The 26,211-nt window shown below is 41.6% G+C and overlaps 1 protein-coding gene across 1 annotated transcript; it reads left to right on the top strand.

Annotated features, from left to right (window-relative positions):
- Positions 1-9,853: 9,853 nt before the first annotated feature.
- On the top strand, positions 9,854-26,211 carry LOC146639663 (calretinin-like). Its single transcript, XM_085354445.1, has 11 exons — positions 9,854-9,947; positions 17,968-18,044; positions 19,587-19,676; positions 19,880-19,960; positions 20,998-21,054; positions 21,876-21,953; positions 22,119-22,174; positions 22,266-22,305; positions 24,187-24,240; positions 25,868-25,939; positions 26,075-26,211. The coding sequence occupies exons 1-11, from the start codon at positions 9,854-9,856 to the stop codon at positions 26,189-26,191; spliced, it is 816 nt and encodes a 271-aa protein (XP_085210571.1). The 3' UTR covers positions 26,192-26,211.

Raw genomic sequence — 26,211 nt, 5'->3', positions numbered from 1 at the left:
GGCAAGGTGCAAAAACTCTTCTGTAACCTGCAGTGCTTAATTTTTTTGCTGACCTATGAAGTTGTTAGTTCACATCACTCCAGGGCTTGTTATTGCACGATGAGTGCAAATAGTCCCTTCTTGTCTCAGGTGACTCTATTCCACATGGTAGAGTTGTTTTCCAGTGTGCTCTTGGGAGGTCCACATCTTAATTGTTCCCTGTGGAAAGGGGAGAAGATGTTGTCCTGCTTTCATCTGTGAAAGCCACATGCTGATGTTTGGGTTGCAGTCTGTTTAGCTTCTATCTCCACAGGAGGCCACGGTGTAGGCGGAGAGTGGCAGATACTGTCTGTGAATCTGTATATATTTGCTGCTTATACAAAAAGCATGCACAAAATGATGATGCAGTTTTTGTCACTGTAAAGTGTTTATCTCTCGCGCTGTTAAGTCACAACATAATCTGCCAAAAAGAGCGAAAATTGGATTCTGCTTTATCTGTCTTCAGCGTAGCTGTTCAGCCTCTGGCAGCTCAAACTTTTTCAATCTCTGATGATTTCACTATGGTTACTCAGTCCACATTGTTCGGCTGATAAAACTGGCTGATTACGGCGATGAGGCACACTGTCACTCTAATTTACACAAATCGTACCCACCCACTCTGGCTGCTGCTCAGCTACATTAACACTGGAGCAAATGTGTGGCAGTCAAACCCAGAAAGCGTAATTTAATCTACATGCACACTTCCACACAAATAATCCCACCATGATATTCATTCCTACCAACAATATGCACATTTGGCATTTATTGTTTTTTAGAGCATGTAATTATGCAGTTGTAGATGCTGCCATTTCAGTGGCATCTCATAAGAGAAGAGGACTTTGTAAAATCTTATTCCAGGGATGCATTTCAATCGATGTTCCTGAGTGATCAGAAGGAGGCTTGTGGGAGGTTTGGTAGAGGAAGATGTGAAATAGCACATGAATGTGGCTAAACTGAATCGCCATGAGCTTGATTACTAGATCCAGGAAGTCTGTGAGTGCCTCCATACCTGATACCTACTGTTATCTGTAGAGTGTGAAGATGCCAGACTAAACCACCATAGTATCATCAGACCAAGAGTTTGTGACGGCACAAATAAAATAGTACCCTTATGAAGTGCACTTTGCCTCTCAGTCACAATTGTTGTATATCATGGTAGTGGGATGCACATCACTGTCATAGCTGATGCCCTTGCTCTGCCTCAGAACAAGCTGTTCTGCATCATCCTGATCATTTCAGCTGCTTCATACTTGCCACAGTGAATTTAAATCAGGGTTCCTGCTTCTCTCTGTCACTTTATTGCACTGCCTTTTATTCAAACTTTCTGTTACCAGCGAGATTTTTATAGTGGCACCAAGAGGGTGGTAGTTTTTTTTTTTATTATCCCAGCTGGTCCACCACTTTGGTCCAGACTCTCTGGATATCTAAACTACTGCTCAGTGTTCTCTGGATGAAAGAGCCAGACAATCTTTTGTGACTTTTCTGGGCCTGTTTTAATCCCTGAGGCATTAAATACTGTTTTGTCAAAGCAGCTGATGTATCATATTTACACAAAAGGCCTTCTTTGGCACCAGTATGACAGTGGCCATGCTAGTCGACTCATCCCATCTCGAAATATTGGGGCTCTTAGATATCTTTGGAGATTAGGCATAGCAAAAAAAGGAGACATGTAGTAAGACAGCACTTTTAGTGCTCAAATTGAGGAGAAAACTCTTAAATAAGTACTAATCCATTTACCAATGTCTATGGTTGCTGTATTATTTGGATATAGTTCATTCAGTGTTTTCAAGTCTATTCCTTCTGCTTAATTTCTGTGCCCTGAGGCAACTGTTGTTGTGATTTGACACTATATAAAAAATAAACTGAATTGAATTAATGTCTTGACTCCTCATATCTGACTAATCTCTTACCACTCTTATGCAGACGACACACAGTTCTACCTCTCTCTAAAACCAGGCGCTGATAGTACACTGCAGAAAGTCTCAGAGTGTCTTAGCGACATACATTGCTGTATGTCTCTGAACCTTCTCAAACTAAATCATGACAAAACCGACATTATAATCTTCGGTAAGCAGGACTCTATTAGTCTCATAAGAAACAATTTGGGCCCATTATCAGCTAATGTACATCCCCATGTAAAAAATCTTGGTTTCATTTTTGATTCCACTCTCAAGCTGGACAAGCAAATAAATTCAGTTGTTCGTGGCAGTTTTTTCCAACTCAGGAGCTTTTCTAAAGTCAAAAATATCCTGTCATCTAAAGACCTGGAAACTGTTATCCATGCTTTCATATTGTCACGTCTTGACTATTGTAACTCTCTCTATTTAGGCATTTGTCACTCAAGCCTGTCACGCCTGCAACTTGTTCAAAATGCAGCCGCAAGGCTCCTGATGGGTACTAGAAAGAGAGAGAATATTACTCCTGTACTCGCATCTCTACATTGGCTACCAATTAAACACAGAATCAATTTTAAGGTTTTACTATTTGTTTTTAAAGCTCTCCATGGTTTGGCTCCAGGTTACATTTCAGATCTTCTTAGCCTGCACTTACCCACTCGATCTCTGCGCTCCTACAGTCAGATGGTTTTATCAGTTCCCCGCTCCCAGCTCAAATCTAGAGGGGACAGGGCTTTCTCCATCGCCGCCCCGAGACTCTGGAATAGTCTTCCCCCCTTCATAAAATTCTCTTCATCCTTGGAAGTCTTTAAATCGAATCTCAAGACCTACTTATTTTCCAAGGCTTTCGGATCTCTCTGATATCTTTTTTTATTCTGTCTATTTGGTCTCTTATCTTATTGGATGGTGTTGTATGTGTATATACGTTATGTTCACATATGTGTGCTTGTGTGTGAATGTGTACAGTTTTGTATATGTATGTGCATATTTGCATGTACATTATATGCTATATACTCTTACATGTCTTACAATTCTTTTTTTAAAATGTTTTATTTCTATTTTAATTCTTTTATTATATTATCCCTCTGTTCAGCACTTTGGCCGACACTTGATGTCTTTTAAATGTGCTATATAAATAAAGATGACTTGACTTGACTAAAGGGTTTGTATACCTGTCTGTACTAGTTCTGTATTTTATGCCAGCTATCCCCTGTTTCTTGTTCCCAATTAGTCCACTGCATATAAATAGTCATATCAAATTGTTTTTGTGTATATAAATAGGCTTGTCAGGTTTTTTCTCTTTATATTAATAGTCCTGTCACGACTATTGAGGTGGCTGTAGCTCAGGAGGTAGAGCAGGTTGGTGGGTTCGATCCCTGGCTCCTCCAGTCTGCATGTGTGAATGTTGTTAGAAAAGCACTCAGTTTAGAGTCAGTGCTTGGGAGAATGGGTGTGATTGGGTGAATGTGGCATGTTGGATACAGCGCTTTGAGTACTCCAGGAGAGTAGAAAAGCACTATATAAGAATCAGTCCATTTACCATAATTTCACTGTGTATAAATAGTCCTTACAGATATTTTTGTGCATACATACATATATATATACATATATACATATACATATATATATACATATATACATACATATATACATATATATACACATACATATATACATATATATACACATATACACACACATATATATATATATATATATATATATATATATATATATATATATATATATATACATATATATATACATACACATATATATATACATACACACATACATATATACACACATACATATATATATATATATATATATATATATATATATATATATATATATATATATATATAAAAATAAAAAATAAAAAAAACACCCAGCACGCCCCTGCGGGCGGTTTATCCTTCAAGCTCGGGTCCTCTACCAGAGGCCTGGGAGCTTGAGGGTCCTGCGCAGTATCTTAGCTGTTCCCAGGACTGCGCTCTTCTGGACAGAGATCTCCGATGTTATTCCCGGGATCTGCTGGAGCCACTCGCCTAGCTTGGGAGTCACCGCACCTAGTGCTCCGATTACCACGGGGACCACCGTTACCTTCACCCTCCACATCCTCTCGAGCTCTTCTCTGAGCCCTTGGTATTTCTCCAGCTTCTCGTGTTCCTTCTTCCTGATATTGCTGTCATTCGGAACCGCTACATCGATCACTACGGCCGTCTTCTTCTGTTTGTCTACCACCACTATGTCCGGTTGGTTAGCCACCACCATTTTGTCCGTCTGTATCTGGAAGTCCCACAGGATCTTAGCTCGGTCATTCTCCACCACCCTTGGGGGCATCTCCCATTTTGACCTCGGGACTTCCAGATTATACTCGGCACAGATGTTCCTGTACACTATGCCGGCCACTTGGTTATGGCGTTCCATGTATGCCTTGCCTGCTAGCATCTTGCACCCTTCTGTTATGTGCTGGATTGTCTCTGGGGCATCTTTACACAGCCTGCACCTGGGGTCTTGCCTGGTGTGATAGACCCCAGCCTCTATGGATCTTGTGCTCAGAGCTTGTTCTTGTGCTGCCATGATTAGTGCCTCTGTGCTGTCTTTCAGTCCAGCTTTGTCCAGCCACTGGTAGGATTTCTGGATATCAGCCACCTCCTCTATCTGCCGGTGGTACATACCGTGCAGGGGCCTGTCCTTCCATGATGGTTCCTCGTCTCCCTCCTCTTTCTTGGGTTTCTGCTGCCTGAGGTATTCACTGAGCACTCGGTCAGTTGGGGCCATCTTCCCAATGTATTCTTGGATGTTCGTTGTCTCATCCTGGACTGTGGTGCTGACACTCACTAGTCCCCGGCCCCCTTCCTTCCGCTTAGCGTACAGCCTCAGGGTGCTGGACTTGGGGTGAAACCCTCCATGCATGGTAAGGAGCTTTCTTGTCTTTATGTCAGTGGCTTCTATCTCCTCCTTTGGCCAGCCTATTACCCCAGCAGGGTACCTGATCACGGGCAGGGCGTACGTGTTGATGGCCCGGATCTTGTTCTTACCATTCAGCTGACTCCTCAGGACTTGCCTGACCCTCTGCAGGTACTTGGTGTTTGCAGCTTTTCTAGCGGCCTCTTCCTGGTTCCCATTCGCCTGTGGGATCCCCAAGTACTTGTAACTGTCCTCTATGCCTGCAATGTTGCCTTCTGGTAGTTCAATCCCCTCAGTTCTGACTACCTTCCCTCTCTTTGTTACCATCCGACTACACTTCTCCAGTCCGAACGACATTCCAATGTCATTGCTGTATAGCCTGGTAGTGTGGATCAGTGAATCGATGTCTCGTTCACTCTTGGCATACAGCTTGATGTCATCCATGTACAGGAGGTGGCTGACAACTGCTCCGTTCCGTAGTCGGTATCCGTAGCCAGTCTTGTTAATGATCTCACTGAGGGGGTTCAGGCCTATGCAGAACAGCAGTGGGGACAGAGCATCTCCTTGGTAGATCCCGCACTTGATGGTGACTTGTGCTATGGGCTTGGAGTTGGCCTCTAGTGTTGTACGCCACATCCCCATTGAGTTCCTGATGAAGGCTCTTAGGGTCCCATTGATCTTGTACAATTCTAGGCATTCCAGTATCCAGCTGTGGGGCATTGAGTCATAGGCCTTCTTGTAATCAATCCAGGCAGTGCACAGGTTGGTCAGTCTGGTCTTGCAGTCTCGGCTGATTGTTCTGTCTACCAGTAGCTGGTGTTTTGCGCCTCTGGTATTCTTGCCAATCCCTTTCTGTGTCCCGCTCATGTATTGACCCATGTGCCTGTTCATCTTAGCCGATATGATGCCTGACAGGAGCTTCCATGTAGTACTGAGGCAGGTTATTGGTCGGTAGTTGGAGGAGACCGGTCCCTTCTTGGGGTCCTTGGGGATCAGGACCGTCCGGCCTTCAGTTAGCCATTCCGGGTGTCTCTCGTTAACTAGCAGCTGGTTCATTTGTGCTGCCAGACACTCGTGGAGTGCAGTCAGCTTCTTCAGCCAGTAGGCGTGAACCATGTCGGGCCCTGGTGCTGTCCAACTCTTCATACTGGAGACCCTTTCTTGGATATCTGCCACTGTGATGGTTACTGGACCCTGTTCAGGGAGGTCGCTGTGGTCAGCCCTCAGATCCTCTAGCCACTGAGCATTGCCGTTATGGGTTGCTCCGTCTCCAGCCTTGGTGGTGCTGTTCTCTTATTGTTCCCTTGCCACTGAGAGTACACCTTTGCTGGTTCTGTGGAGAACAGCTGGTTTATTCTCCTGCCTTCTATCTCTCTGGTGTACCTCCTCAAGCGGCTGGCCAAGGCTGTGAGTCTTTGCTTGGCAGTTTCCAAGGCCTCAGGTATGGACAGCTTGCTGTATTTCTTAGGCACCTTATTTGTCGCACCTTTCTGCAACTCCGTTAGTTGGCTAACCTCCCTCCGTGCTACTTTGATCTTGCCCTCTAGCCTCCTTCTCCATGGAGGGTACTGCCCCTTGTGGCTGTTCAACTTGTAGCCAAGCATCTCACTGATCACTGTTGCCGTATTGTAGATCAGCTTGTTAGTGTCGGTAATCGTGGTTGTAGGTATTGCCCGTAGTGCTGCATTAACATCATCTAGCAGACCTTCTATATATATATATATATATATATATATATATATATATATATATATATATATATATATATATATATATATATATATTTATTTATGTGTGAACCTAAATTTATTCTGTTGTAATTATTCTGTTGTAATTAATGTGCCCTATGGGTCACATTATTCGTTTGTGTGCTGTTTGTTTATCCAATATCAAACAGAGATGCACAGAAATTCAAGCATTACATGTTGGCATGCAATAGCTGAAGCATTTTGGATTTCAGAGCATGCACATTAGTGAGGGGCTCATTAGGCAGGTATTATCCAGCCCACAACCCTGCCCGCACCCCGCCTCTCCCTTCAAGTCAGCTGGGATAGGCTCCAGCTCCCAGCAACCCTAAGTTAGAGTTTTACAAAAAAGGATGGGTGACTGGATAATTTGTCTCTAAGCACACTGGACTCTGCTTCATCAGTGTTTCTTGCTCATGCTAATCAGCACTAGTGTGGATAAGCAGCGATGAGCCAGGGGCTACATTTAGACAAGGAGAGCATTCGTACAGCTGCATCATGTTATTTGGACGACGCCAATGTTTAATATAATACGCTGCAGCTGCCGTATCTTTCGCTCTCCGCTGTCTTATCGCATAAACCCCACACAGCTTACCCCCAAATTAAATTAACAAATAAAAGAAAAACCTTTGCTGTACTTACTGAAAGAGTTGCATTTTGTGTTGGATCACGCTCACACTTTTGATTCCCTCCTTCTTTTGGATTAATGTCAGCCTTCTTAACAAAATGAATAGAGGCTCATCCTTAGAGGCTATTTTACAACATCACAGAAAAACTTTGTTTGTTAGAAACACATGAAAGCACAAGGCCTCTTTCACCCAAGCCAGAATGGGTAAGATTTATAATCTGAATCTTTGGATGCACTTTCTTTCCTTGGGGAAAAAAAGAGAGGTGAACAACTGAGAAAAACAGTTTCACCGATCAGAGCAGCACAGATGCAGGGAGAGCAATAAAGGTAATAATTATCCTCTACAAACACCATCAACCGACAGCGTCAACCTGCAGTCACCAAACAATCTCATCTTATTAAAATTCAGTGGCTATTCATTCATGTACATTCATGTGGGGGAAAAAAAAGTTTTTACATAATCCTGTTAAAGTCCACCCTTAATGATTCCACAGGAAGCAAGAGGGCAGTAGCAGCCAGGTGCTGCAAACAAATGCACTTGATCATCAGCAAGTGCGATCACCTCTATAAAAGCACAAGCCTGATTGAAATGCTGTGGTGGGACTTCATGAGAGCTGTGATTAAACAAATAAATGAAAAGCTCAAAGAAATGAAGTAACATTTCAAAGAAAGGCTATATGAAATTCCTTCAATATGATGTTAGAGACTAATAATGTCATACAGAAAATTATTACTTAACGTTTTTGCTGCTAAAGGTGACTCAACAAATTATTGAATCATGTGGTTTCCTTAGTATTTCACAGGACTCCCTGCAGTCCTGTGAAATACTACACTAAGTTAAAGTTTTCTTCACATGACTGTATATTGAAGCTACATTTTGACTTCATGCTGGGTTATAAATTCGTTAAATAATCAGTTGTCTTTATGTGTAAACTTGTGCAGGGTTTGTGCTCTTGATCCTGAATAATTCTACATAAAACCAAAGATGCTAGTTTGTTGTTGCCTTTCACAAAATGTAATCAAAGTGAACTGAAAAGCCTCTTAAACACCTGGCTGTCTGCACCATCCCCTCATCCTGATTTCATTTTCCATTTTAGATATCAACACTGAGCCACTTTAGCTAATCTAAATTTCATATGATATGTTTAATACACCGCTAACCAGATTGCATCATTATCCATAATCTGCAAACCACGAAAAGTATGAGTGGCATGCAACGCAAACACTAACGGGGCAACCGTCCTGATTTAAATTCATGATGCACGTGCACATCTTCACATGCCTTTTTTGTGTTTGGATAAGTCAGATCAAAGTCTGTTTAAAAGGTGATCAGTGGTCCATTAACAACCTCATCACTTATCCATCTTCACTATTCAGGGAATCGCTTTACTTCTGGTACTTTTATCAGAAAGTGCTCTGAGCTCTGCAAACAAATCCTATAAATTCTCTGATCATTATTCATACACTTCAGGCTTTAAGAGGGGAGTTCCTAAAAATACCCCCACTTTTTTCTGTCTTTCACACATACACAGTATTTACATATGCATTTTATCCCACACACACACACACACACACACACACACACACACACACACACACACACACACACACACACACACACTTGCCCTCTCCTGCTCTCTCTCCTTCTTTTTTCCTCCATATCTCTGCAGCACGTAGCTCTGCAGTGAGGAGATAAAGTGTCTCCTTCTTCTTCTTCATCCTCATCGTCTGAGTCCCTTCCCCCAGCACACCAACTATCCTTCTTTGGGGTCCAAACCAGAGAGGGATAAGAACCACAGAATGAGGGGAAGGTGAGGAAAAGGGGGACAACAGTGCACTGCAGAACGAACAAACGAATTTAGGTGATTTAGTGGCCATTCAAGAACAGCTACTGCTGCTGCTGCTTGGATTGAAGCCAAGTACGTGTTTGATTGGCTGGGGAGACTGAGTTCCCCTCTCACCTGCACAGGTCGGGAAGATTGATGCTAAAGGGTGTGGGAGGTTGAGAGGGGAGGAGGTGATGGAAGGAAAGACAGATGGGTCATCTCAAAAGAAAAAGCAGTGGAGTAGGGATTTGTGAGAAAGGATGGCCCTCAGCCTTTCATTTTTATGAGTTCTTCCTCCTCCTCCTCAGGTGTGGTTGGACATTAATTTAACACTTTATCTGATCATTCACATTTCAGGGAGATGCAGGACTGGCAGAGACAGGCATGACATAGATGTGAGTAGACCCACTGGAGCCAGCAGGGCGCCCTGCTTTAGAATAAATTGTTTGATGTAATTTTCCCCTTGCGGGAGCAGCAGGATTGGCTGATGTATAATGATCCTTCTATGAAACCAGCAGCCTGGACGGCAGTTAATGGTGACTCATATACAAAGCCCCCCCCCCCCCCCCCCCCCCCCCCCCCCCACACACACACACACACACACACACACACACACTCTCTCTCTCCTCTTGTAATTGGTCTTCTGCTGTTGCTCTCCACGCGGTCGAGACGCCCCCGTGTGGCGCACAGCAGAAGCGCGGGCATCGCGGGTGGTTTAAAAGCCCCGGCTGAGGAGGCGCATCCCACAGACCCGAGGAACTCTACACCGGGAAAAGTTTACCTCCAACTACTGTGGACGACTTAAAGCTGGGAGAAACAGCAAAGATGGCAACTCAACCGCAGCAGCCGCCCCAACTGCACCTGGCTGAGCTGACCGCAGCGCAGTTCATCGACATCTGGAAGCATTTTGACGTAGACGGTCAGTGCGCTCAAGTGTCCGCCTGTCTAATGACTGTGGAACTAGCCATCGGATCAATTTGTGTTTATTACTAAACAGTAATTATGTAAAAGATGGGGTTGAAATTAGTGCATATAAGAGAATTTTGTGTCCAGCTAGAGTTGAAAACCTTTTGTGCGTTAAAAAAAAGAATTCAGCGACTGTAAAATGTAGTAAAAAATCTGCAGAATCAGTGCAGTAATGTCACAAACTGCAGTAAGAAAATTGAACTAATAGGTTACTATATATAGGATACATTTGTGATATGAGTAAACAGTTTTCCTGTTTTACTTAGTAAAATCCACCAGATTAAATCACTGTTGGTCATTTACGTTGTGACTTTATTTACTATAGAAATGTGTCAGGGGGTCTGCAGTGGATTGTAAAGTTGTGTTACGAAGAGGATGCTGACAAAGAGGGCGAAGGGAAAAAACAGATCAGAAGCAGTGAGACGAAGGGCTGAAAGATAGAAAAGAGAGAGTGAAGGGGAGATAGGGGAGAGAGCGATGTGGATGCAGAGGAGGGAGGGGGAAAGGGGTAGCAGGGTGGGGGATGGAGGGAGCGTGAAAAGGTAAGAGATGAGAGGATGCAAGAGTGAAGGAGTGTGTTTTTCTCTCTCTGGATTTTGTTGGGTGGAGCTTACAGTGAAGTGGAGAGTGGATGGTGTGTGTGTGTGTGTGTGTGTGTACTTGTTATGAGGATCAGTTTGAGTTTTAGACCACTGGATTGAGGACATGTTGGATGATCCTGTCTATCACAGCCCTCCACTTGCTTTTAGGGTTAAGGATATAAACAGGTTCAGGTTAGGGTCGATGTTAAAAGATGGCCATGTAAATGTGCCAGAATGCATGCTCACTGACAAACAGCCACTTATATAAGGGCCTTCATTAATGCAAGTGTTAATTTCATTTAATAAGATATAGGTATTTTTACTCTGGTCTGTATTTATCCATGTATATTGTTTTAGTGTGAGCTGTTGCATTGGAGAACAAGTGGAACTTTCTGTGTGGCATTTAAAGCACCAAAACAAGCAAACAAGCAAATAAAAACCTACCTTGAACTGTTGAGAGAGGTTTCAGGCCTATTTTCTACTAAGCAACCCAATCACTCTCCAGGAGAAAGTGACCATCTTCCCATGCCTCCATGAGGGGCTCATGTGTGAGCTGCAATGTTAGCTACAGTCATGTAAAAAACTAGTTACACCCTACCTGCTTTCATAGGAATATGAATATGCAGCTAGGTGCTGCTGATCAGGTGACCTTGATTAAATGCTTATATGAGGACGTCTGCTGGTCTGAAACATTCACGTGTGTTAGCACAATACCACAATGTTCACAGGGGTAGACAAGGCTAGATGTCCAATGCTCAGAGAAACTGCAAAAGGCCCAGACTTTAGTGGCCCCAGTTAGCATGTTAAAAGTTAAACTAAAAAGCCAAACAAGTATGACTTTTTCGAATGGGTTGGCTGGACAAACTCTCTTCTCTCTAAAAAGAACGTTGCAGCACAGCTTAGGTCTGCAAAGTTGCATGTGAACAACCCACACAACTTCTGGAACAATGTCAATTGAAGCGGAAATGTTTGGCCATAATGCACAGCACTGTGTTTGGAGAAAACCAAACACAGCACATCAGCAAGAACACCTCAGACCAGCTGAAGCCACTGAGGTGTTCGTTGGCGGGGGTGACACGATGCCACTGATATGAATGAGCTTGTTAAACTTGTTACAGTCCAATAACTCCAGCCGTACTTACCTTGTTCATTTTGAATCTTTATTCCACTTCCCTCTGTTGTATTTGATGTCAACAGTTCTCTTTATCCAACACCATATCATGACAGCACAGCAGTCACAAACTGTTTGCTCCTTCCGAACAACAACACACCTGCCGCTAATTACTAGGGGTGCAACGATACACAAAATTCACGGTTCGGTTCGGTTCGATACTTTGGTGTCACGGTTCGATATTTTTTCGATACAAAAAAAATGTTCATGCCTTTTTAATTTGTCATTTATTAAAATTATAAATATATATTTTAACTCAAAAGTACAGTTTTTAAATTTAACCCTAACCCTTGTGCGTGTTTTTTATTTTGACAGCGAATGCGCACCTGCGGACCACTTATGTGCAGCCCTGGTTATTTAGCTCGTCATATTGCAGCCACAGAAATTATTTTGTCCATGAAACCATAAAGCTGCACTTTCTTTTTGCCTTATAGTCTGATTTGTCATAACTTCTCCTGCTGCTTTTACACACGCACTCACATAAGCTCAGCGATTCTCTGCGCGATCAACCTCTCACATGTTTAAGCTTGCTGCAGGAGATTTCACTTGTCATGTTTGCATAGTAAGCTAACGATTAATAAGACGATGTCAGAGGAATTGGTGCACAAATTATCATCACTCACCAATCAGTACTGTCGCTCTCTATACACAGTTCGCACGATTGCAAAGTGAAAGCAAAAAAACAAGCGCAAATTCAAACGCGACTTCAATATGTCACTTATTGACAATGGCTCACCGATGCCAATGACATAATTACCCAGCTACATTTCTGAAAGAATGCAAAAGCATTGACATATATTTTTCCTACAATAGCCCGACGGGCAGGGAAGAGATAGATTTTGGTAGCCCGACTGAAAAAATCGCTAGCTCCGGGACGTCGGGCTAGCGATATTGCAAGCCCTGTATCTGATTGAGGAATCACTCATCTTTGGAAAAGAGAGTTTATTACAGAGAAATGGCTCTTTCCAAAATAAAAGCTATACTATCCGCTTCTTCTGGGCTATATTCTCAGCAGCATAAGGAGAATCATGTGCTAACAGCTGTCTAAATGACTCGGCTAAAGTTAGTAGCATGCTTGTTGTTTTTGTCTTTGCACTAGGATGATGTCGGCGTAAATGTGCAGTCATATTCGTTGTGTTCCCACTAGTGCTTTCAGGTTAATCTCGTTGAAATGACCTTAACGCCACAACACGGCAAATCTCCGTTAACGAGCTACCGCCGATCGCTCCGTGCATGGGGCTAGACGGCCAACACGTTAACGAGCTAACTGCGCTAACACACTAGTTCACACCAATGTAATTGAGCATTGCATGGCACATCCAACATACTGTTTTACTTTAGTCCATGACTCGCTTACCTTCAGGGTCATACGTCACATGAAAACCAAAATAATTCCAAACGTCAGATCTGAATGAGAGTGGGGGAGGTCCATGTTGCTGAGAGCTTAACTTCTGTCTCGCTAGCTTGCCCTGCGCTCTTCCTCCTGACTATGCTGTCTGTGTGGAGCGCTCAGTGGATCTGCGCTCGACAGTGCAGCCTAGGCGGAGTAGTCGAACACAGATTCACTGAGCGCTCAACACAGACAGCATCGTCAGAAGGAAAATTGATAAAATAAATTACAAATGTTGTATTGTTCGATACATATGCGTACCGAACCGAAAGCACTGTATCGAACGGTTCAATATCGATACGAATATCGTTGCACCCCTACTAATTACGTGTGTCTACCTTAAATACATTCCCATAGACACACCATGTTGTAAAACACAAAAGGTGACCTCTAGCGGCATACATAAGGTACCAACATAAAAAATGGCTCCTACATCAGCCGTTAAGCATCATGGTGGAGGGGTGGTGATTTGGACTTGTTTTTGCAGCCACAAGATCTGAGCACCTTAAAGTCGTTGAGTTAACCATGAACTGCTCTGTATACCAAAGTATTCTAGAATCAAATGTGAGGCCATCTGTCCAGCAGCTAAAGCTTGGCCAAAATTGGGTCATGCAACAGAACTATGATCCCAAGCACAGCAACAAATCTGCAAGAGAATGGCTGCAAAAGTAAAGAATCAACGTGCAGCGATGGTCCAGTCAAAGTCAAGACTTCAACCTGATTGACGCCCCCTGGAGGTACCTTAGAAAAACTGCAACTGCTCACAACCGTCAATGCAGTGAAGCAACATTGTAAAGTGGGCCACAATGATAAACCCATACAGAAAACAATTACTTGAATGTATTTCTGTGACAGATGTTTCTACAGGAACAGTCCTGATCTTTAGAGGACTGCAGCTATACGCTTTCTTTGTTTTGTTTTGGGGATGTGGATAGTAGAAAGAAAATTCTCAGTGCAAGCACAATAGATTTTTTTGAGTATCTGGGTCATGATTTCAAGAAAAAGACCAGATTTTGAAATGCATTTTCAAACTTTGAAAATTACAAGGCAGGAGAAGGCAGACATCTCTACAGCCAGCATCTCCGAAACTGGACAGTTTGCACTAAAATGAATATGAATATAGCATAACTTGCATCACAGAGGAAAGCAATGATCAGTGTAATTAATTTTGAGGTAGACTTCATTATAAAATATCTTTAAAGTAACATTAAGTGCTCAAGGTGGAATGAAATTTTCAGTTTTTTATTTTAATTTCTAAGATTTGAAATGAAAACAAATCTTATTTTAGTCTATAAATGGATCAAAACTACAAAAGCTGTTATATCAGTTTCAAGGAATAAAAGTAAATAAAATTCCTAAGTTTAGTCTAAGTTTAGTTGATGCATATTTACAATTAGTGATATTATATCTGATATACAAATAGATATTTGTTTAACTGTGGGGCAGCTGAACTGCAGAAGAGTGCTTTCATCGCCCCACTTTGTTTCACGATGAGCCGATCCAGCTATACATATTTTCATTTTGCAACTTCAGTTGAAAGATTACCCTCTGAAGCCATTGAGAAAAAGTCATGACCTTTAGTTGTCCGATAAATTTGCAGTTTGTTTTCATCGAACAGCACAGCCTGACAGTACTGCAGTGGCCCACAGAGCTTTCACAATAAGCCTCACTGTAAATCCTGCTCCCTTTCAACACTTTAGCTCATTTTAACCCCAATTTGTTCCTAATCTAAGTTATTTTTGTGGCTTAACTGTGCCTGTAGAAGGAGAGGGTTAGGAGCAGCTCAGTAAAGGTGAGAAGTAATTAATTCCCCACTCCAAGATGGACTAAATTGCAAAAGTGAGAGAAATGAGTTAATCACAACCTCGACAGTCTGTTTTGGATGATATGTAGGCAGTGCGCTTTTGTTGACTGAAAGGGCATCAACAAATTCCTTTCTGTAGTGCAGCAAGGATTGTATTTACCAGACGGATGCAGTCACAGTGACACTAACCACTGGTTTGTAGATTCTTGTTTGGAGACCTCAAGTTAACCAGTTAGATTTTCTGAAAGCATATGTCATAGGTGAAAAGTGATAAACTGAGGACATTGCACTGGATGCTCAATCATGAGGTAGTCACATCCTAAAGTATATCCTGCTGTATTATAAATTCTACTCTAAATGGGACCATATTAATGCAAAATGAACATTGCTTTGCATTAAAGAAGATTTTAAACTCATGATTGGTACCACAAACTCACGGGGAAAATGTTTATTAAGTTCATAAATCACTGTCAAGTATGATTATTTTCTTATAGATTTTTATTAAATTGAACTCATTTTGTGAGTGCAAATGGTTGTTTGTCCCTGTGTGTTAGCCCTGCGACAGACTGGCGACCTGTCCAGGGTGTACCCTGCCTCTCGCCCTATGACAGCTGGGATAGGCTCCAGCGCCCCCCGCGACCCTGAAAAGGATAAGCGGAAGCAAATGGATGGATGGATGGATGGATGGATGAACTCATTTTTTTAAACCAGAGGAGCTGCCCCCTGTTGGTCATTAAAAAAACAACAGCCGGGTTTCACTTTTCAGACCCGGTGACTTTATCCATCTTTGATATAAAGTGTATCTGACAGAAGACTTTGCTTTGCAGGGAATTAAACACAAAGAATGAATCATATATTCCTCTTTGTCATACAAACAAAAACAACTCATACAGCTGATACTGCAGCATGTGGAGCCTCATGTGGGTTTGTGTTCACACCTAGGGGTGAAACACTCAGGTGCCCTCTCTGAGAAATCTGTTTCCCACATGACCCTCTTTTGTCATTTTTAGTCATCGTGCATCAGCTGAATTGTTTCCGAGGTGTCACTGAGCAATCAGCAGTTGAGCTGTGTTTTTGTTTGGGGAGAGAAAGGACTGCATCTGCTCAGTGTGCAGTGGTGCGCTCCATGTGACAGCTGAGATTCGGACTGCAACATAAACTCTGGCAGCGGGCGCCGATGAGCTGAGAGGTGTTGCTTATGTAGGCGCGGGGCGCAGACATATGATAGAAATATCACCACAGATTATGCGCTCTTTTCCAACCTCCTTAGCATCCACCCATTCACTTTCTTTGCTGGGAGGCTATCACATCTGGCAAAAGGTTAAAGGCAGTGGACACCCTGGCTTGAGCACCACTCCACCACAAGGCCAGCACAGAGAGAAAAACTGCCACGATCAATTTAAATTAACCAGTTCTGAAAGATAGTGGGAAGAAACAAGCACCCACTCACGCACATAGAGAACGCACAACATCCACATACAAACGCTCAAATCGACTCTTTTCACTATGAGACAACTCTGTACCATATCATTTAATAAAATGTATTAAAATAAGGATTCCTCCTTATTTTAATACATTTTATTTTAATACCAAAGATATTTTTTGTTTTTTGGACATTTTATCTTTGCTTGTTCGTTCACTCGTTCAGTTATTTATCTATACAAGTAATAGTGTGATGCAAAAATTATCTTGATGACATCTTGATGACCAGATGATTTTTATAGCTTAAATTCTGCAATTTAAAACGCTCTCTATCATTAATTTGCACTTTGATAGAGATTATGGTCGTCCAGCCATTTTACCATTTAAATCCCAGCCTCTTAGAAACAGTAAAAAATAAAGGGAATCTCAACTGAACATCACTATCTGCTGAACCGAGGCTGTGTAGTTTTTGCATGTTGTATCTTTTGGGGTTTTTTGCACCCAAAGCTTTGTAATCTTTCTCTGAAAAACTGACATGTTTATGTCGAAACATCGGCTCACCCATAGCCCAGATGGAGACATGGAGCACCTATCAGATAAAGTGTCCAAATAATGCTGGGCACCGAGATGAGAGGAAGGGAAGGAGGGACGAAGGGAGGGAGAAAACGATCAAAAAGGAAGGGAGATGAGAGAATAAGAGATTAAGACAGGAGCAGAGTGCATCTCTGCATTTTACTCTGTTTTATTTGAAATAACCTTTACATCGATGTCTATTTTTGCAACATAAAAAGCAACCCCTCCCCCCTTGGTATAGTACACAGATGGGACTCATTCTTATGATTAAAAAGAGACTGGGGAGTGTAATTTATGTTACCCTGTTAGTGGAACTTGCAGGCAAACCAGTGAAGTAAATTATTGTGTTAAATTATCTCGGGTCATGTGATCGTCATAAGAAGCACAAACCCAGACAGAGGGACAGGATGCCCCAATAAGCATCAATCTGACCGAACACTTTCACCCTCTTAGGCAAGAAAACGAAGCGCTCATTATGCTGCTTACACTCTGGCAGCGCTTGACTGTTCTTTTATTTATTTCAGCATGACACTGAATCGCCACACAGCTAAATGTCAGCTTAGCATGACCTTGTTTTTGTGTAACATACCTCTCCAGTTCATCAGAGTAAGTTTTACTTCTGTAGAGATGATATAGCAGCTGGTCATCTTATTTCCCAGTGTGGACGTCCTCCAGGATTCACTCATATCTTGTCCAGTGGTCATCCAGAGTTTTATTCAGATTTTTGTGCTGATTTGATGGATGGACCAGCCAAATATATTTAGAGAGTGATTTTGGTGAAGCTGTGGGCATGTACAGGCTCCATATACACTCCTGTGAACTGCTTACTGGGGTAAGAGGACTTGAGACCGAACTAGAGCTCAATGTTTGGCGGCTGTTGCCAAATTTAAAGAACCCCTGGTGACCTTTAATCACTCATCCACATCTGAGTCTTTAATTAAACTTTTGAACAGTCAACAAAACTTGAGGCGACTTAAAAGCCTCATAACATCATTTGTGCCAAACTAATTTTGTTCCTCTGATGCGCCGCAGGAAATGGTTACATCGAAGGGAAGGAGTTAGGAAACTTCTTCAGCGAGCTGGAGAATGCAAGACGAGGAGCAGGGATGGTGAGTGTGTTTACTCTTTGTACATCCATCAGTTTATTTTCTTCCACTTGTCCAATTCAGGGTTGTGGGGGTGTTGAAAAATTTGTCCCAGCCGTCATAGGGCAAGAGGCAAAGTACACCTTGGAAAGGTCGCCAGTCGATCATCAAGAGACAGACAGCCATTTACGCTCCTATACACACCTACAGTCAATATAGAATCACCAATTAACCTAAGGTGCATGTCTTTGGAGAGAAATGGAGGCAAACTCCACATAGAAAGAGCCTGAATTTGAACCCAGGAAACCTGAAGCTTCTTGTTGTGAGGCAACAGCGCTGACCACTGCACAACCGTTTTGCCCTAATCAGTTAATATAAATGGACAACTTGCCTATCGCTCAGCTTCAAGTGAAGTGAAGTCAAAATTTATCCCTGTATCATATCAGTTGATCAAAGTGCTGTACAGGCTGTTATATTATATAGAACAGTCACTAAATTAAAAATAAATATGAACTATAAAATAAAATATACAATAAAAAACATAAACCTTGATTGTAAAATATAAATCTTGGTTAAAAAAAAGAAAAATCCTCAAATAAAAAAATATTAGAAGTAAATTGCACAATAAAAAAATATCACAAGGTGCTTTATATTGCAAGCTAAAAACACTACAATAATACAGAGAAAACCCCTGTAATCAGATGAGCTCCTGTAGCCTTTATATGTGCAAAATCTGCGTCACTTTATCACGAGAACGTGCATGTATTAATTTGGTGATACAGAAAATGTATAAATGTTGTTATGCTTGATGCTGATGTGCTACAAAGTGTATTTTACTCTGTTAGAATTTCAGCTATTCGAACACAAAATACACAACAAGAATACCCGTTCAGTCACTAAAATTACTTTCACATTGATACTAAAAACGAAACAAACTAAAGTGATTCTCACATTTCCTTCAGTACAAGACTGAGGTATGGTAACATTTTAAAGTTGAAATGTATCCAGTTTAAGGTTTCAGAGCTCTAATGTGCTGCTGCCACCTCAGAAATAAACACCACCATTAAGAGTGCATTCAATTATAATTGAATTAAAATCTTTGTTCATGCAATAAATCCCAAGATAAATGATTCTCTCCAGCATTTATCTAATGGCTTATTTATAAAAATGTTGCATTATATTTTTTTACCACCATTTTATTCATCATTATCATCATCATCTGATAATGTCTCAGATTGGAGTGGGTGGCACTCATAGGGATCATTTTGTGCAGATCAAGAGACATATGGCCACTTTTTATGCTTCTTCTACCCTCTGCAAAGGCAGAGCTTGTAAACCTAAAAGTATTCCACTGAAAGCCCCAAAATCATGTATTTATTTTTAGCCCATGATGTGCGGGGCTTAGAATAAAGAGGTTGAGAGCTGGAGGAAGAGAGCTGTCTATTTTCAGATTGTGGTGTTTTGTTCTGTTTTCAAGAGTAATGCCCATTACTAAACCTTACTCTATAAGAGTAACCTTTCATATATTTCATATATCTTGATAAGTGTAATTCGATGTGTTTGCAGGATCCCTCACACGTCACATTCAAAGAAAAGATGAAAGAGTTCATGGCCAGCTTTGACAAGAATTCTGATGGGAGAATTGAGATGTCAGAGGTGAGAACAATTTATTTTCTTACAAACTTTTTATCCAGCCTCATTCATCCTCTTCTGTTCCCTGTTTGTCTTCACTGTGAACGGCAATTGTTTATATGAAGCCTACATTTCAAATGCTTCCCACTCTGTAACTACAAACCAATAACATAAAATATGTGATGTTGGTTAATAATCTTCCCATTTCTTCATGTATCACTCTGCAGTTGGCTCAGATTCTGCCCACAGAAGAAAACTTCCTGATCTGTTTCAGAGAGTTTGTTGGATCCAGTTCTGAATTCATGGCAGTAAGTTGGCATATATACACATCTGTGTCCCAGGCTTTAACTGTTGATATGCAGCGAGCACTCTTACATAACCCTACAAATTTGGTCAGCCAAGCTCATATTCTTATCCAAAGCCATTCAGCTGAATGTAAAGAATTAGCCTCCTTCCTTCTGTGCTTCTTTTGAAGTCCCATATTTTGGAGGGAAAGTTGCTCAGTGACTAATAAATCTTAGTGAGCTGTGAAATTTGCTCACAATCGCCTCAAGTCCGTGTGCCATTACAGCCCGTCCTGTGGGACGCCCGTTCAGCTGACTCACATTTCCTTTAATTTTCCTCCCAAGTTAGGACACCTGTTTCGTACAGAGACAATCCACTAGGTGTGAATTGTTAATTAGAACCCTGGATACTCATAAAATAGTCGATATTGTCCTAAAAACTGCTGTGTTTGAGATCTAGGTCACACTCACGCCTGGCAGCAGAATGACATCACTGATGTGCATAAATTCTCTTTGGCCATTTTGATGAATAGTTGAAATAACCTAAAATTAGAAGCAATTAGTAAATAGAGTAAATAGTTATCTGATGACTCTGAGCCTGAAAAGCATCTTTATATCACCTATAATGGATTAATTACATTGAAGGAGTTTTTCCAGAGATATTTTAACACCTTGTGCTTAATAAAGCAGAGATTTCCTGTTTGAGAGAAAACATCTGGTGAGCTTAAATTGTAAATAAACTGTACAAACACACACTTGATGTGTGCTACTTTAGAAGGTTTTTAGTGGTGCGATGTTCAGGCTGTTCTGTGTGTTAAAGCTATTCTCAGATAGCCATACATTATGAATGGAGCACAGCTTTGTGCAGGGGAAACGCAGAGAGCGCTGGAGGACTTTTAGGTATCCATCTTTGATGAGGTCTTTCACAGAGTCAACATTTACACAGTGTTTGGTTTTACTTGAGTTTTTATGAGTGTGTAAAGATTTAGTTTTATTATTTTACTGTCAAAGTGGTTAAAGATGATATGGTGTTTTCTGAAAACATTATTCTTGTCCGACAGGCCTGGCGGAAGTATGACACTGACCGCAGTGGATACATTGAATCGAATGAGCTGAAGGTAAATCACAAATAAAGCAAAAATAAATGTAGTATCATTATGCAGATGGACCGTTTTGTTGGTTTTGTTCATGCATTTTAGAAATCTTCTCTGCAAACCATTTTCTTCAGACTCTAGGTAAATGTGACCCAGTGTGTGACCCTATGTAGTCTTCGTCATGGACTATCCATGTATGTAATCCTAAACAGATTGAGTGGCTCCATCTCTGCGTGCAGACACGCTTTGCTGCATCCACATAAAAGCATTAATTCAAACTTTAGGTCTTTTCCTCCTGATTCAGGCCTACACAACACTTCTAATTATAAATGAAACAGCAAAAGATGACTTCAGTAGTCTCTATGTGTGCTACTATACAGCTGATTGCTGCATGGGGCAGTGATCTGTGCAGTAAATTCAAATTCATCACTATGGCTGCTGTATTGCCCCTACATGTGATAATAACTAATTAATATCACACGTAGGGGCAATTTACATAGACACGCCAGTATTTAAGACATATTTAGAAAATGCTTTGACTAGTTACACATGTCATTTTCCTTTCACAACCAAAAGGCAGCAGTAAGTAGATAATATGTGGAGTGTGACTGGCTGTGCAGCGAATACACTAAACTAATCTGTCCTTGGTTGAGATGATTCATTTCTGTATGTTACGCTGTTGGAAGAATCGGTGCTACTGATTGAACTACTCTGAAACTGCACATGGACATGACGCACTCCATTAAAAATTCTGTCATGTGAAAAACAAAACCTCAACTTGAAAACAAATACTCAGCTTGCTCATCTAATCAGTGGCTGAGGTGGTTATTTTGTTCTCACTTCAGGGTTTCCTGTCAGACCTGCTGAAGAAGGCGAACAGAAACTATGAAGACAAGAAGCTTAATGAATACACGCAGACGATTGTGAGTGCCACGAGGCAAAGATTGCAAACATTGCAGCCCATTAGCACAGAATAACCCTGTATTGCTGTGGGCTAAACACTTAACTGCCACATTTAAGCTCCCTTGAGTAGTTAATATGTGATACATTACTTCAATAAATTCCCTGTTAATTTTCTTTCTGTGTAGCTAAATATGTTTGATCTTAATGGCGATGGGAAGCTGGGCCTCTCTGAGATGGCCAGGTGAGTGTCGTCTTTGTGTTATTTGTATGTTAGGAACATTTTTAAAACTTTTCTTTAAGGACATCATTCATATGTCTGTGTTTCACCACAGGCTCTTGCCGGTCCAGGAAAATTTCCTGCTGAAGTTCCAGGTAAGATTATGCTTATAAGCGACAAAAGCCTGTTCCTTCAGATCCCGTCAGTTCTTGTTGATGTGAATAAGTCAGAAGCTGAAGAGCTCTCCAGAGATTCAGAACAAAATTATATATGATAGCTAAATATATGATAGTCTAAGTTCCCCTCCTGCAGCCAGATGGGCTCCATGTTTCTTGGAGTATTGAGATGGGATTTCTAGGATGAAGATCTTTCTCTGTGAATGCCTGATTGAGCTGGGATTTTGTAAACCACTGAGGCAGTCCAGCCAGGCAGATAAGACCTGTCTGGCAGGACAACAACGTTGGTCAGGTACAGTCACGTAAGAAAGAAAGGTTTCACAGGAAGAGGCTTAGCAGCTAGGTGCTGCTAATCAAATCTGCTTGATTAATTGATCATCGGGAAGTGTCAGCAACGCTATACAAAAAAAAACAAAAAAAACAGAGGTTTTGGCAGTTCACTGGTCTGTAGCACATCTGTAGCACTCAGATGTGTGTTAATACATCTCCACAAACTCACATAAAAACCCAAAACCCACATCACAGACTCTACAGACTTCAGTTAGCACGCTAAGTGTTAAAGTTTGTGACAGAGAAAAAAGAACAAGTGTGGCCTGTTTGGCAGGGTTTCCAGCAAAAAGCTTCTTCTCTCTAAAAAAAAAAGAAAAAAATGGCAGCACATTTTATGTCTTCAACGTTACATCTGAACGAACCACTAGACTTCCAGAACAATGTCTTTTGGACACTTGCATGTCAGCACAAACACCTCATACCACCTGTCAGTGCAGTGGTGGTTGAGGATTGATGATTTTGGTTTGTTTTGCTGCCACAGGACCTAGGCACCTTGGAGTCAATGAGTAGACTATGAACACATCTATATACCAAAGTGATCTAGAGTCGGATGTGAAGCCATCTGTCTGACAGCTAAAGCTTGGCCCAAAGTGAGTTATGCAAGAGGACAATGATCCCAAACACAGCAGCAAATCTACAACAGAAGGGCTGAAAAAGGAAAAAAATCAACGTGTTACAGTGACCCAGTTAAAGCCGAGACTCTGACCTGCTTGAAAAGCTGAAGAAGTCTGTTACGTAGCACTTATTAGCAGGTGTCTGTGTGAACCTTTAACTCCTTGTCACTCCTGGGAACATTCACCACTGTTCCAGGTTTTCTCCATTTGTTGATAACGGCCCTCATTGTGGTTCAGTAGAGTCTCAAAGCCTTAGAAATGGCTTTATAACCCTTTCCAGGCTTTGTTTCTCAGCTCTTCTTGGGCTCTTCTAGCCTGCTTCAGGGTCTATTTAAGTCACGTCTTGACTATACAGGTCTGGCTCAGGTGTGGTGAGTGAAACTGAACCCAGCTTTCCAAAAAAATGTGGTTAATCACAGTTAACTCATTATTTTACAAACGGGGGAACACTTTCTCACACAGCAGATTGGATAGATTTTTCCCTTTAGTATTTACTCAGGTTATTTTTGTCTAGTGTTTAGTTTTTTGATTATCTGGATCATGTAAGTGTGACAAATATGCAAAAAAAAAAGACATCAGGAAGAGGTGAAATACTTGTAAACAGCACTGTAGAAGATTATTATTAAAAAAAAGAAACATGACCTCTGTGTGTATAGGTTTCACCTTCCATTCCACATATACATCCCATGTGTACCATGTCATGATATGTACAGCTGACTTGTGAGGGCAGATCTGCAATTTCTTTCGGACAGAGGATTAGTCTGTCTGCTGAGGATTAACTGAACTCTAGTCCCAGTTATCATAATCTACATGGATTAATATCGGTTCTGGATCTGGTGGGGCTTTTACCGCTCTCTAGAAATACCCATCAGTTTCTAACAAATTTCACTCCTCTCTGTTTTTCTCTTACACACAGGGTATCAGACTCACGGTCAAGGAGTTTGACTCCATCTTCACTTTCTACGATCAGGTGAAAACAGCATGTCCCTCAGCTTCTTCCGTCATAGTTTATATTCCCTTCCTGTGTATTATGCATGGTGTGTGGTACCTAAACAGATGTGTGCAGCTGTGCTAGCAGCTTTGTAAAGCTGTACTGGAGCTAGTTGCTCAGATCAGAATGCTAACACCCTTACGGATAACTCTGAATATCTTACATTGTCAAGTGCTTGATGATTTTGTTTTGCTCTCTACTATAAATGTCACCCTCATGGGGATTGGTGGAAAACTGAGGATCAAATAATTCTGGATCATCATCACGGCCAAATGTCTTGGCAGTCTATATAATGTCATGGATTTGGGGATAGAAACACTAGTCAAAGATCCACATGTCACTGCAGGGATTAATAAAATCATTTTGATTTGATTATCATACAGAGTATCTGTGAAATACTTTCTAAACAAACACACTGGGTCAGACATGGGACACGCTGGGGAGATTATGCCTCTCAGCTGGCTCAGGAGCGTATCTGTGTTGCCCTGGAAGAGCTGGAGGCTGTGACCAGCGATAAAAGGGTCTGGGCATCCCTGCTTAGGCTGCTGCTCCTGTGACCCGGGCCCAGATCAGTGGTAGAAAGTGGATAGTTTTAGTTCTGCTATCATCTTGGGAATTTCAGTCTTTTGTTCTGCTTTAGTACAGAATGAATTACTTAAAAAACAAATTAATAGTGTGATGTAAAAAGCATCTGTCCTAATTAACAAAGAGGTGAGGTCTTAGTGTCTCAGTCTTAGCCTCAAAGAATCGCTGTGAGTGTTGATGAAGGGTGTACTGGCCGGTGTAGATGGATGGAGACGGCTGCAACTCCTTGGCAATACTGGTAAGTCTGGATAACAGGTAAGCACAGCAGAGCCAGGACCCAGGAAAAAGAGGAAGACATGGAGTCAAAGTGCCTCATACAAATGAGGGAGACGAACAATTTGACGGAGTTCTGCTGTCCTTCTAGCTACTATTCAGGATAATGTGATTGAACACAGGTGTAGATGGCTCCCAGTGGAGGCCATGCCCGAAGGCAGACTGAGGAAAACGTCAGCTTACTTCACCACCTGCACAGAAAAAGAAAAGAAAAGAAAAAGAAAATTTAATACATTGGATGTCCTAATTATGTTTTTGTGAAAAATCTTGCAAAAGTAATTGAAGTGTACTATTTTTTGTGTTGTTTAAAGGTTTCATTAGAATATCAGGCAGTTTGGCATATTTAGTGCAGTATTTTGGGGAAGATTACAGCAGGCTGTGGCTTACATGGTCAATGTTTGGATGTACATCAAGGGCAGCAGACATCAGTTTATATTTAAGGTCATGATTAGATTCACTCACTGAATTCAAATTTTTTGCTTTGCAGCGTCAAATTGTGGAAAATCAGCCGAATAGCTCATGAAACATCTGCGTATATCTTGTTTAATTCAGTGGGATTATTCACAGCGTGCACACTAAGAAACTCACAAAACAAGTTGTTATGTGACTTATTTCTAAGCAGTTTTTTCCCCTATGCTGCACCTCTACACCTGATCCTCGGGTTCCCTCACCTGCTTCGATCCCTGCTTTTAGGAGAACTTTTCCTTGTCTGTATAATTCAGACCTCCTCTCTTGTCTCATCCACCAGGATGGTAACGGATGTATTGATGAGCAGGAGCTCGATGCTCTGCTGAAGGACCTCTGTGACAAGAACAAAATGGTAATGAATAGTCAGCCTATTGATTAATCAGTTCAGGTTACTTGTCTACTTGCTAAATATAGAGCAGAGATGAGATTGCTGTAGTGTAGAGTATGCTTATCCGCTGACTCGGTGTGCCCGTGTCATTTATGGCAGGACGTGGACTCAACCGGACTGGAGGATTACAAGAAGAGCATCATGGCTCTATCAGATGGAGGGAAACTGTACCGCACTGAGATGGAGATCGTCCTCTGCCGGGACTCCATGCTGTGACTCCTCTGCCTGGGACTCCT

This window comes from Diplotaxodon limnothrissa, linkage group LG1 (assembly GCF_057381915.1).
Source record: "Diplotaxodon limnothrissa isolate DT_005_m linkage group LG1, D_limnothrissa_male_GT1.1, whole genome shotgun sequence".
NCBI lineage: Eukaryota > Metazoa > Chordata > Actinopteri > Cichliformes > Cichlidae > Diplotaxodon > Diplotaxodon limnothrissa.
This window is presented reverse-complemented; position numbering and strand designations above follow the sequence as displayed.